The sequence below is a fragment of the Dysidea avara genome, chromosome 15, assembly GCF_963678975.1.
Source record: "Dysidea avara chromosome 15, odDysAvar1.4, whole genome shotgun sequence".
Taxonomy (NCBI): Eukaryota; Metazoa; Porifera; class Demospongiae; order Dictyoceratida; family Dysideidae; genus Dysidea; species Dysidea avara.
Genome location: NC_089286.1, coordinates 4220259 through 4235257, shown reverse-complemented (window position 1 = coordinate 4235257; position 14999 = coordinate 4220259). Strand labels below are relative to the sequence as shown.

General features: G+C 35.8%; 1 protein-coding gene across 1 annotated transcript in view; it reads left to right on the top strand.

The window, feature by feature from the left end:
- The window catches only part of LOC136245224 (uncharacterized), a gene marked incomplete at its 3' end in the record, with an annotated part of 48632 nt that overhangs the window by 2308 nt on the left and 31325 nt on the right, over positions 1-14999 (top strand). Inside the window, 3 exon segments of the mRNA XM_066036717.1 lie at positions 10291-10491; positions 12976-13126; positions 13977-14159. Coding sequence (XP_065892789.1) covers positions 10291-10491; positions 12976-13126; positions 13977-14159 — 535 coding nt within the window.

Here is a 14999-nt window from a genome sequence, read left to right as displayed (position 1 = left end):
GCAATTCAGAAATTCAGCTAGTAGTCGCCAGGAGTTCAGCAGGCAATGGGTTAATTAATTAACCTGAATAATTATTTCTTTGTCACTATTTATTTATGTTTACTGTATAATTATAGTGTTCAAGATATTCAATGATTTTATAAGCTGTAAAACTTGGATGGCTTCAGTCACCATTTTTAGCAACACAAAGTTTTTTGGACCGTATTACTAAAGGCATGTCTACACGACAAAAATAATGTGAATTGAATACGCATTGATTCGAGTTATTCGTGTACACACAGAATGCGCATTAGGGTGATTCGAATTGAAAGTGGATTACACGAATCTACTTCCACAGATGGTTTGAATACGAATTGGCTGCGAATCTGGATTTGCTATTAATTGCTACATCATAATAAAGCAGCACATGAGGGCTTGACATGTTTGTGCATGACCTTTGTAAACAACACAGAATAGAAATACAGAAGCGCTCGGTGTGATAAAAGCGCAGGGACGTATCGAAGCAGTGTTTCATCATCGTGTCTAGCCCTTAGAGTTTGAAAGAAGAACGGTCCCATACCCATCACGCACCATCAGCAGTTTTCGTACTCTATTCGTAGAAATCCTTCCGGTACGTTATAAACAAAAGTACAAGCATTACTACAAGCTATTCCTTTCAGTCTATCGTTAAACTCACTGTTATCTTGGTTGGCGCAAATGAGTGTTTTCTCAACCGTTTAATTATCCATTTATCACACTAGTAAATTCAAGAATGCGCATTACGCGATAATGCGTGTGGACATGTTCAATTCGGATTCAATACGCATTGCCTGAATTCGTTTTGCATCCGGTTCCTAATTCGAACTCGTGTGGACATGCCTTAACACTTACGTGTCTGAAGTACAATGGCAGAACTAAATTGGCATTGATACACCTTTTGGTCATATTAAACAGTGTGTATAGCTATCTACCAAGACTATTAGATTGTTTCTTTGACACAGTATAAACAATAACACAATTGCTCTCTGTGTTACAAAAAGACACCTTTGATCATGCTGTGCATGCATTATATTTTTGAACCGTTCATAACACACCCTAATTCAGCTTGCATGTGTGGCCCTTTGGTGTTGTGTATACAAATCACATTCACAGCTTCACAGGTATGTTATAATGGTAAGGATAAGGTGTACAGCACTGTTGGCTTCATGAAGTTTTGCCTGCTTTCTGGTACCCAATTGCAATCACATACTTATGTGGCACACCCGTACCGGCTGCACTTGGCACAACACACTATATAGCATGTATCTTGATTTGTGACCAACAAATCAACCTTACATTGTAGTATTCTTTGCTTCATGCATTTTCCAAAGAATAAGCTACAAAAGTTTTGGCCTGAGAGAGAATAGATTTCTACTTTTCTATATAGACACAAAGAGTAATTGATGTGTTCAGTGACTGCCTATACTGGAAATAAACTACTGGAGCTTAACATTGGCTTACAGAGGTGATCATTGTGCTAGCAGGTCCATATATAGTAGGTATAATTGTTGTCCTCATTTATGGGTAGGATGACAATAATGTTGTATTCTACCATAACATGAACAAATCACTTACAAGTCCTTTATTACCAGAGTTTTTTTTACAAAACCGCAAGTGTGAAAACTTTTATGGCTTGTGTGAACTGTGTGCGATACGAGTGGACCCCACCAATTAATTAACCCATGAAGCTATATGCCGTTTGATAGCCATCTCTCTCTTCTACCAACGCAGCTAGAATACTTACAGATCACACACACAACTCACGCGCTATGAAGCGAAGAAAGCGTATCTTCTCCGTATCGCCATGGCATTGAAAGATGGGCACCGCCATCTTACTAATCAACACGATGACATCATACTATTTATTTTTAGAATCCTTATCACGTGGGGAATGGAGTAATTCTAACTAAAGCCTCCTAGTAGCAGGGAGAAGGCGAACATGTTTTAAACAGGTATTATTATTTTGTATATGCTATTTTATATTGCCAAGTGCCATAACTTATCCATGCTTCTTTCTATTGCCGAATGGTAAACTTCATTAGAAGCGCCCGGTCCTTCTGAGCAGTTTGGTAGTAATTTCAGCTTCATAGCCCCTAGGAAAAAGGAGTTATGGCTCTGTTTATAAAGGGCACTTGTTATGGCAATATATTAGCCATTCGATAATAAAGGGTTATGCTACAGAAAGAAAACAACACATTATTCTCAAATCTTTTTTTGTGCAGGAGAACATGATGGAATACAGGTTCCTTTTTTTTGACCCTTAATGCCAAGGTATCAAGGGTATTCACTTTTCCCATTGTAGTCAATATATTTCATTAGAAAGGTAAACAGTGTGTATTAAGTTAGTTTTTGCTGAGAACTAAAGACAAAAGTCCTAACATGAAAATGGGTTCCCACACCATCATACAGTATGGTATTTAGTGGGGATTGACCCTTAAAGTGACAGGTGCTGCTGATAATGAAGGACAAAATATATGATGAAATATCAGTCAAGGCAACTACAGAGATCTCTCCCCAAAATAAAGGGTACCCACCAAAACATTGCTACTAAAAACCATCACAGAAATATCGTGATGAAAAGTACTCTTTTCAGAAGAGTCTTACTTCACTTTAACCTTAAAATCTAAAAGCCTCTGGACCACTCACATTGAATTTTAATTAAAATGCCTGAACAGATTTTTTGCCTCACCAGAGTTGAAAGGATAAAAGCTAAACAACATGTTGTACAACCACCATTTTATGACTTAATAACAAACAGATTAGTAGCATGTATACCTTTAATGTTTTGGACAAGTGTTTGTCCACCGTACTTTGCCTTTCCTTTCCATACTATTCACGATCTTCACCATTTGTTTCTATACTGACACTTTCCTTACTGCTGCATATTGCATACAGTCAGCATGAAATTCTTCAAAGCACTTATGCTAACTGTAATACGTATATAGCTGCACCATAATGCTAACCAAACCAGTGTAAGTGAATTATGCTCCAAAACTTCATTCCTTTCTGATAACATTTTTGGGCAAAAAGCATACCATTTCAAGCAAACCTTTAACGAGGTATACTTCATATTATACTCCCGTTTAGCCTCAATTTGATCTCTAGTCTCAGCTAAAACCTACATGGTATGCACCAGCACACTTTTCAAATAAATGTGTTGAAAAACAATTGATGAATTTATAACTTTTGAACACCATAAATTATTGTTTTCAAGTTTAAGGAAAGCTTTAAAAAGAATCTGTGACAGATTCTTTTTAAAGCTTAGTGTGTGGCTTGTTTTCATAGCAGATACAATGAATTAAACACTGTCATAATTGTATGCACAACTGAATAAGGGCTAAGATTGGTTAATTTACCAGTTCATTGTAAAAGCTTTAAGCCAAGTCTAGACCATTGTACATGCAAGTTATGTGCCTGTCATTTATTTCAGTATATAATATATATAGTCACTTTACAAATTTATTTCTTTGCTATTCTTATACTGCCTACCACTAAATGTAATTCTAAAACTACTCAGCACAATGCAGGTTTTGGCTGAGACAGTTGCATAAAATGATATATTAGTGAACACATTGTGTAACTTTTATCACACATCATGAAGAGAAATTTTTGCAGCAAGATATGATCTATTACAGCAAAGTCTAAACTTCAGTAGAAAAGACCAATAACAGAATCCCAGCTAACTATTTACAAAAGTGTATTACACTCCAAAGAAGTATTCTATACCGTTTTCTTACAATGCAATTCATTCCACAGCTGGTTTGTTTGTGATTTGTCCCATTTTTGCTGTTGCGCATGTGTATATGCACTTGTATCCACCATGCCACATATGGGATAAAGCAGCCAACTGTTAACTTACCTGTTTCCATCAATGTATAACTTTAATATAATATATACCACTTCAGCATGGGCGTTCAAAGATGCCCCTCGGTGTTTAACGCGCATATTGCTCGGGAAATATTATGGGAAAGCGGTTTGCCAATGACTTTGACGCCCAACCAGTTCAAAGAAATGATACGCTTTGACTCGTTATATTGAGCGACATAAAGCTTTGCATTGTGGGACTCGATTTTGTAGTGGTTGCTAAATTGAGTATATTCTCTAAGATGGACTTGTTGGTTGTTAGTAAAGGATAATGAAGGTACAAAATAATTGTTTGGGCGATCATGGATGCGTATTTCTACTCACCACGTATCAACCTTGGAACAGACCACAAAATGGAAAAACTACTACTGCTATGCTGAAATAGGTTAGTAACTTACAGTCCTAAGTATATAATAACTTACTTACTGTCCCAATAGCGAAGTTTGTTGGTACAAAAATAACAACAATATAAATTCAATCCCACAATTGCAAGCTTTCTAACATAGTGTGTTGAAACATAGTAATGTATTAATGACGTTTTAATGTATGGACAACGTTTTGATGGCTATTAGACGATCGATTTTCAGATGCTACTGTATAAAACAAATGGGATGAGTTCTCGTTAGTTCTTTCACCTAATAGGTGAGTGCACCCCAAGTGATATATATCACTTGTACCATGGCTGCTTGGGATTTTGCTGACATATACACCCGCAGCCCTTGGGCTTTGGGTGTATATATCAGCAAAATCCCTTGCAGCCGTGGTATAACTATTAAATAGGACTTTTCGACTCAAGAATGGTGTAATTCACCTATTATGAAAGGTTACACCTTGCACTATTGCATAACAAATGTGCACAAGTCCAGGAAGGAGCTGGTTATACCAAAAACAGGACCTATGTTCAGCGAATTTGAGTGTCTCTACCGACTGCTCTATTAGGGAGTCCATAGTTTGAATTATCCATCTAATACACTAGGTATAGCACTCTAGTTTATTGTGCCTTTTATTTTGCTGGCATATTGTGACCTATTTTCTCACAAGGGTCAAGGAATACACAAATATTTTCAATTTTAGGAAACCAGATGCACAGCTACAGCTGGCCTACTGCTGCCATCTGTGGGTGCACCCCTAATTTAAAACCTCTACTTCATTAATTTTGTATATTTACTTCTGCATCTCTCTATTATACTTGACTATATTAAAAGTATTCTGCTATCCTTTATAGTAAATTACTTAGGAAAGTATAAGCATAGATTAACCCATTATTGGTCACTGCCACCATATGGCAGCATAGCTCATAGAATAAACTTTAGCCTTGCTATAACTTGTAAAACACATTTCATAGCAAGATGCACTGATACTGAAGCAGACACACCCATAAATACAGTCATTTTGTAGTAACTCTAATAGAGCATTTGCTGATTAAAATGTTCCAAGATTATTTGTAAGAAATGTTGTTAACCTGCTAGGAGCATAATGGGAACAATAAAGAGGATAACAGGTGAAAATTTTGGAAATTCCTGAAAGTATTTGGGCAAAATTGTGAGAATATTTGATTCAGGTCCCTAGCCAGTATTAACCCTCCAGGTAGGCAAGCCTTTGTTTTGAGGTGGTTTACTCATGCCATTTTGAAATATAGGTAAAATGAGTTTTTGAAGACATTATAAATGCTTTTCACAATGGGCTATATTGGTGTATATCAGTGGCGGAGGAAGTAGTTGATGTGAGGGGGGGCTCTGCTGAGCTGACCCAGACTTATTTCTATAGTTTGGTAAGGTGAGACCAAAAAAAAAAAAAAAAAAGGTCACAACCAACTCACAAGAGCTTTCCATCTCACCAGCTACCATTTCTAGCTGATAAACTACATAAAAATCCTTACATAGCTCGCTACACACTGACTACTTTATTAGAGTGACTGCTCTATTAGAGTATCTCGATCTTTGTCACGGTTTTCAGCCCCACTCCAAGAAAGATAATTTCATTCTGAGGGGGGGCTAAGCCCCCCTCAGCAGACCTAGGGGGGCTTTAACCCCCTAGCCCCCCCTTTCCGCCGCCTATGGTGTATATTGGTGTAAAACAACTGAAAATGGCATATCTAGCCTCGTAGGCTACCAGGAATAATGGTTTGCTTTGAAGTGAAAGGGATCTGTCCCATACTTATGCAATGGAAATGGAGGGCAACCTTTAGGCTTTCTCACACTAGAAAACAAGGACACCTATAAAACAGTTGAGATGTTTAGAATAGTTTGTTTGAGATAGCAGTGCATTGCAACTTAAGTACAAAATAATTCATGAAATATGAAATACATTAAATTACAACATTTACAAGTCAAAAATCTAGTTATATAGCTAAATTAATGTCCTGATTAATTGCATTGTGTATTTAGGTACTGTAGAATGGGATAATTATATAGTATTAACTACATGGGCATCCGATTTTTAGTACAACACCAACTTGTTCTCCACATTCTAAATAATTAGAAAAGAATATCTATGTCAAATGATCCTAGCAGGACCTTGATCAGATTGATTTACTCTAATATAACAGTCATCCCCTGATGTAACAGTCATACTCTAATGTAACAGTCATACTCTAATGTAACAATCATACTCTAATGTAACAATCATAGATTTCATTATGTCGCATGTGGTAATATCTCATGCAGAAATGATCACAACTGCTTACAGTATCCAGTGGCTAAAAGAGGGAGGGTTCAGAATAGTGGTGGACACAAGGCTGTAAGTGACTTTTTGCTTACCAATATATATAAATAGCTAGTTGAAGTAGACAGATAAATGACAACAAACTTGAAATATCCAAGTGGGGAGAATTGCAGTCTATATACTAACAAGTGCAAGGCATCAAAGAAATAAACGTAGTGAGGTCGTGTACACCTGAAGATGTACTAGTGGACATTTAATCCCTACTTCAGTGACCCATGACTGAATTAGGGATTAAAAAATGTCCACTAGTATATCCGCAGGTATAGATTACCTCCCTTGGTTTACTATTTTTATTCTTCTGATCCCTAATTAAACTTGAAATTCCTTCAGTGGCGTAGCTACCATTGAGGTAACCGAGGCAGCTACCTCAATAAAAATTCTCAACAACAGGCTGGGCAGGCCTGAGTTTTGATACCCCTGATTTTCTACTCAAACATTTATACTAGACAGCATAACTGTATCACACATAATAGAATTTATGGCTGTAGTGCTAAGCAGGGCCAGAACCTACAGTGACACGGTGCTGGACCACTTTTCAGCTACTTGTATTTGTAAAATATCAAGATACTCTAATAGAGCAGTCACCGTAATATACTCTAATAGAGCATTCAGTACAGATTAGCCACCATTCTTATTACACTGCTTGGTCTGAATTATTTACATTTATGATAATTGTATTAAATTACTTTTCAAAAGTTCCAACAAGTCAGCTGCATGGCACTGCATTGAGCTAATTGATCATACAAATCAGTTGCAATAAAAAAATAACCTCCACGTGTCATTTCAAAGCATATATTTTCAAAATTTTCCTTGAGGGAGCATACTCCCAGACTCCCTAGCTTGACATGCTTAGCACATGCAGTTGATCATCGCATGAAAGAGATAATCTTTGACTTAAATATCACATCAGATCAATAAAAAGTATAGTGTGCACAACTATGACTTCCGTTGCAGTCCATGGATGGCCTGACCACTCAAACTATCTCTGTTTTTTTTTGTGCCAATTGAATGCAATTAAACTAGTTTAAGGTGGCACTAAAGCAATAACGCACATTCTTGACAACAATCTGCTGTGTCTCAACATGGTCTCAATTTAAGACATATTGAAAGTTAGTACTTAATTTTGTATACAAATAAACTATGCATACAGGAATCTACCATTCGTAGAGAGTATAAAGCATAGAACTGCTCTAGGGACCCCCCCCCCCCCCCCCCCTGATTATGCTCATTATTTTACCTATTATGCTATGCTGCACTGCTCAAAATTTTGCCTATTATGCTCAAATTAATGCTCAATAGTTACCTATTATGCTCAAATCATGCTCAATATTTATAACTCAGTTCCGGCATGTTTTCTGAAAACAGTAAGTTGCTGAAGCACAGACCCTAAATTCTTGCTTGTTAAAATGCATGTCACAGAAAAGATCGATATACTCTAATAGAACAGTCAGCTGTCTGATTGTTCTCTGACTGTTCTATTAGAGTATATCGATCTTTTTCTGTGATATGCATTTTGATAAGCAAGAATTTATGGTAATGCACAAGTGTTCTGCCTATTATGCTAGCATTATGCTCAATGCTTTCAGGCACCTATTATGCTCATTATTAGGCAAGCATAATCGGCGGGTCCCTAAACTGCTCTCAAACCAAGAAATCGGTGGTACTTAGTGGACCAGAGAAGACGCATTATCTCTCAATAACCTCAAGTTTTAGCTCCAATACTTCACATGATGAAAGCATACTATTACAAGAATCATTCTACGTATCAATAAGTGGAAGCGATTTACAAGTCGAAATATATGGCATTTACAAGCAGATGAGAGCCTTGTTCCTCCGTTCACATCAAGCAAAGAAGCCATACAATGAATATATGATATACCAATAAGTAGAATTATCCAGACACTATTGCTTACCATTCATACGAAGTTTCATGGCTGTTCAACCTGTGTCTACAAAGAAAAAATAATGTTTGTAAGGTGAGTCGAAACAAATAATAATTATTAGTGGTGCTTGTTTTCACATTGTCAAGGTTGTTAATTTGTTGTAAAGGTGAGTTACATTCCACTTGAACCGTGTAACAGCAGCTGCTTGTTGTTTTTGCTTGCAACTCACCTGTTATTCGTGGCTGTTTCTACTCTCGGTAAGTTTATTATGGTGTAGCGCCGAATTATCCCTGCCTGATTTACCACAAATTGTGTAGTATATGATATGTTACATCATATGTATTTGCTAGGCTTCTTATAAGCATCATTTTTTTGCTTTATAGCCACCTTAATAATTGAAGCATGGTATACTGTAGCATTAACTAAGCTGAAGCATTACTTATGACATGTAGAAAAACAGTTTCTTCCATCCAACCAGAGTCAACCTGCAAATGTTGTACCACCCATACTTGAAAGTATTTGTGAATCAGTTGAGTCAGAAGCAGACCCTTTTAATTAGGTCAATGTATAAACTTTGCCTCGGTAAAGATTTATTCCTGGCTACGCCACTGTCCTTACACTTGTTTGTTTACTTTTTTGTACCATTATTTTATTATGACTGGTGAACGCATTAGAAGAAGAATGGTATCAGGAATATTTTTATCTGAAAGTGCACCTCAACTATCGATAATATTTCTGAAATAATAAAGTGGCCATTACGCTTTATTTTCAGCTATATTCAAACAATTACTCAGCATTACCTATGAAGAGCTCTACAAGAAGGACCTCTGCAATCAATCAAGTCACAATGGAAATCTTGGACAATTTCTGTTGCAAATAAGGGAAGCCATTACACAACACTACCGCGAATCGACATCTTGTTGTCAGCAAACGCAGGTAAGCATATTGTACATACTGCGGTATGCCAAAAGGTACCCTCGGGTTTAAGTGATATATGTTGAACAGTGAAAAATTCAATCCTGTAGCCTTAGTTCTTATCAAGTTATGCTTGGCATCGGTAGGGACTCAGTTAATCGGTAGAATTTTCTAAAACATTTTTATAGCAACCTACAGAATTGGTAGCATTTCAGTTCATACTAATGGCATTTTTGTGGCTAACTAATACTGTCAAGGTGCCATGAAGGTATTGTGAAGCTGGTTTCTGGTCAATAATTTTTGTGAGAAAGTGCAAACCTCCATGATTGACTAATACTATATACTACTAATTGCTTTACAGTACAACAGAAAGGAGACTGAAGTACTGATGGTCTGCTGATCATGATATTGATAACATCTTGAACTACAACGTTATTGGAAGTGCCTTTTAATTGAAACCATGCACACATTAAATGTCATGATGCAAGAGGAACCAGCTCCTCCTAATTTTTACTGACCATTGCACAAAAAACAAGATACTTATTCATATGTTCTAATAGTATTTCAAACAGTGACCTCTAACAGTGCAAAGAAAATAATCTAAAACACCATCTCAGCTCATCTAAACTCAAACATTTCTGCATGGGAACATACCCCTGGCCCCTTAAAATAGCATTTGTTTTCTGTTGTGTGCACTATGTACTTTTTGTAGCAATAGTTTATTCCAATAACTTACCTTCATGAAATTTCACAATTCAAGGACTGACTGAGACAAGCACATATAAGATTTACTGTTTTTAAAAGACATATACATCCTGCATGCAGCTATTCATTCATGATAATAATATAGGTATTATGCTTACATTTATTTGTTGCTTGATTGTAGTTATCGAGCTTGTTACAAATACCGAATAACCAACAACAATAAGTGCAGAATTGAATCGCCGTTATCATTTAAAGAAGTTGTTCAACTAATACTAGGATATGAAAATGATCATGGCACTATGCTGTTTGATATTGGTACTCCAGTTGATGCTGAAGGAAAATATCCAGATGATACTGTCTGCTTCTATATTATTGGTAATAGGTTAGTGATTATGCAGTAAGGTACATGCAGTTCAACCATTCTCTTTTCAAATATAATGCTAATTAGCTCTTAAACCTCTAAATACAATAAGCAATATGACTACAGCATATTATGATTTTGAAACCAGATCTGCAAGAATCCCACATGTTAGCACAAGCCTAATTTCACAGCAGAATGCAATGATTGCATTTGGTGACACATTTACGTAAGTAAAAAGTATTAATAAATTTTTTGAGTGCTTGCTTTGCAGGTGCTAATAGCAAAAACCTTGGTAGCATCTTGATCCCCAAAGCATGAGAAGTTCCAAAATCTTTAAAAAGACAGAATATACAAGGTCTTGTGTTGGACGAGCAGTTCACTGTCATTTTTTTTTCAAACTTTTGCCTTTGTTCTGCCTGGAAGGCAAAACTTACCCAGCAACAGATTCCTCTGTTCATGGAGAACCTGATGGTGTAAGTGGCATCTTGGTAGCTGACCACATTCATAAGTTATAAATATTTTCTTTATTGTCACTATGAATATTGATTTTGACACCTCTTTGTAGGGCTGTAACTACAAACATTCTTGGCTTCTAGAGCTGAAACTTTGATCAACAATTCATATGGCTGTCTAGATAAAGAAAATGGAATTTGAAAATGCACTAACATGTGGTGTTCTTACAGATCCAGTCACATATAAGAGTAATATTGCCTCAAGAAACTATCAATATGCCCCATCAGCATAAAGTGTGGAATGTTTGGTTAAACAAATAATGATATGCTCTTTTAAAAATATATTGGGATACAGCGTACCACTGCCAAGATATCACCTGGCATCCATTAGTTTGCATATAGTCCATTGATTAATAGTGTTTGTCAGTATATCAAATAACCAACTAATAAATCAGTCCTTAAAGTGCATGTTCACTAAAACTAACTGTCCACTATTTTAGTGAATTCTTCATTAGATCAAGTGGCTGCTGAATATCATTGTTGCTATATTACTGGCCACACTTGCTAACAAGCTGTACAAGCTTTCCATTACTGAACTGAATAGCTAGCCTTCTCAGTTATTCTTCTCAATGTCCCATCCCAGTGAATTCTGGACCTGCCAATTCAACATTGACCTTTACAATTAACCTTCTGCTATTCACAAATAGGTACTTGTGTTCTTGCTATTATTCCAGGTGAAATTATTGCTTAATATTTTCTCTTGATTGCAATCTCGGATTCCTATGTTAAACCAGAAAAACAACACATATGCTCATGCACTATAAAAATACAATAGTCTCTAGTCAAATATGAGATCTTCTGAGCGAAAATGTGACTAGTTTGCATAATTTGTTTTTGCATTGAATATGTTGCATAAAAATGCATGTGGCTTTACTAAAGAGTAAACATTTGAATAGCCACTTCATGGAAAGTACAATTATCTTTGTTTCATTTATGTCCCTTGAAGTAAATGTGTGTTTGTTTACATTGCTGTAAAATGCAATTTTATATCATTGCTGTTTCTAAGCCTGAACAGCCTTCTTGTTTAACAGAATGGGTAAATTTAGGCCAAAACTATGCATTAGCCTAGTTCATGGTGAACAAATTGAGACAACTCCCGCATTCATGATTTATGATTGTTTAAATGATTGCCTGTAATTTATTTTCAACACTGCTTTAACTAATATAAACTGCAGATACATTTCCAAGATATGTACATGCTAATGATTATATTATATACTGTATGAACAGAAATTTTGAAATGGGATTAAATATAACAATTTGACAAATACTTACAAAATCACCAAATTAAAGCCTCACCACATTTTATTATTAGTGTCTCATATATTTTAACTGATTGAATAGCCATGAGATCAAGCTGCTGTATCTAGCAAGCTCGTAAAGTATGGTGATATTGAAGGCTGTCAAAAGGTAGTATGACTAATTGCAAGTACATCAAGCTCTGTAAAATCTAAGATAGCTAGCAAGAAAGATATACCTGTATGGGAGTCATAGTCTGCACTAAGTTATATCAATGTACGGAACCTCATGCAGCCTGCGGTTGATCAAACAATGCTATGATTGTCTGTAATACTGTAGGTTACAGTCCTATTCTTTCACTTGAAGGAAGCAAAGATACATGCAGTGGAGATATTGCATGGAGAATTTTCCTAATCACTTCATTCCCATTTCAGATGGCTGCTGCACTGGCTATGGATTAAATAAATCTCCCTCCTCCATTTCACATAAAAGAGTCTCTCCAGTGTGCAGGCCAATAAATAGGCAAAGATGTAAGCATCTATACATCTTTGCTAATGAGAAGCCATGTAGCTAGCTACACAATGTGCTACCACGTGGGACTCCACTACATACATTTTGTCCAATTAAACTCTCACCAAATGCAAATTATTATGCTAACACCAAATATTCTTCTCACCAAAACCTCTGCTTATACAGTACTTAATTTGTTTTGAAATTCTGTATAACAATTAATTTATTCTTAACATAAATCCAGAAATAGAGGATTTGTCTATCAATACATTCAAGTAGTTGATCAGGAACTACAAGGACATTTAGATATTAAAGAAGAAATAGACAATAATGGTAGGATATCTAAGAAGAGTGTTACTGGGGGAAATTGTCAAGATTTCTTTGAGTTTCGTGAGGTTGGTCAATAGTCGTAAATACTGACAAGCTCATGTAAAAGTTACAGTTGTACAAGATAGTTGTGATTGTATGTAGTGTTGATCACACTGAGCAAAAATCTGACTAGTTTGCATTTCCTTTCATAACTTCTTTGTTGTCTAGAGGAAAAAACTTGAGAATTTGGTACCAACTGTAGTAGGTATTGGAATCCTACAACTATACTATTTCTATATATTATTTTTTCACACTCTTGTTTGGTCATATTAAACATACATATTTGAATCAGATTTGAAATCTGTAATAGTGGTAATTACAATCCGGAAGTTTAGTTAAATGCTTCGTAGGATTTAGAATCTCATTCAGGATTCTCAAGGATTTTAGTTAGTGTCAAACCCCCTCAGAAAAAAACCAATGGGCTTTGTTAATGTTTTAACCATATCTGGTAAGCACTCTTGGAGTTGTAGCAATAGACAGCAGGAAGAGCAAACCAATCAATTTGACAATGATAGAGTTACATTTTATATACAGTGACACAAACAGACACACATAGCTATTGGGTACAGAAATGAAACTCTCCACAAAGTAGTGAATTCTGATAGAATGTAATTTATAACTATTCAAAGTTTGTTTCACTGTTTACTGAAGTGATAAAAACTTACTTTGTAGCATGCAGTTTACCCAATGTATTTCAATGCTATTTATTTCAAAAACAAAATTATACAAATAAACGAGTCAGGTTTTTTCTCAGTGGGTAATATATTCAGGAATCCTCATATTTGTTTGTTACCTAGTATGTTATTATTATAAATACCATAATTGGGTGAAAATGAACTTCTTGTTTTGTTGCTGTTTACTCTAACACTAACACAGAAACAACTTGATAAGAAAATAGCTCTCAATCAACTGGTGACTTGTGGTAATGTGACTGATCCCAGGATTCAGGTTGCAGTTGATATTGCTTCAGCTCTTACACTGATATTTAGATCTGATGATAAGACTCCACATCAGGGAATACGTCTCCTTGTGATGGAAATTAACACAGATTCTTATTCAGTAAGATGTGACTAGACCTGAGCCTAATATGCCCAAAAGTTTACCTTTTTACCTATTATTCTTTCCAGAATTTCCCTAAAATTTCTCCTATTTATTCTTGTATCTAGCCTATTATTCCATAATAATGCTCATTTAGTTTCTGTAGCTATAGTTGCTTAGTTCTCAAGATGCTGATATAAGAAGTAGTTTTGCCAGAATTAATCAATAGCTAGCCAAAAATGAACCATTACACCTTAAACATAATTGTTAAAGTTATTACAACAGGCTTAAAATGGCTATCAGGAACAGTTTTTCAATTATCAGTGTATTAAAACTATAGCTATAACTATATGCTAAGTTCAGTAGATAATGATATCAATATGTTTGTTGAAAGGCTTAAAGAAATGCACTGGTATGAGATGTACAAGTTTCAGAGTTACAGATAATCATGCAGTTAAATCCCTGATGCTATCTGCAGATTGTTAACATGAAACGATCTGACTGCTCTATTAGAGTATTTGAGCGTTTTATTAAAATATATCGATCTTTTAGAGGTTCTTCAACCTCTTTCAGCCAGCACTCGTATAATAATGCCAGCTATCAGCTGTCATTCTTAGTAGCTTACTTCCTTCTTCTAGCTAGCTAATCAAGAAGAGGCACGCCCCTTAATTCCAACGATTATTCCCGTGGGCGTCCAATAATTCTAAAATTATGCCTGTAACCATCCTATTATTCCAGAATTATTCTCATGAAATTGGTGACCTATTATTCTCAAAATTATGCAGACATATTAGGCACAGGCCTAGATGTGACACAAAAATTATTATGCGTATGCAATATCATGTGGCTCGGTGCTACCTT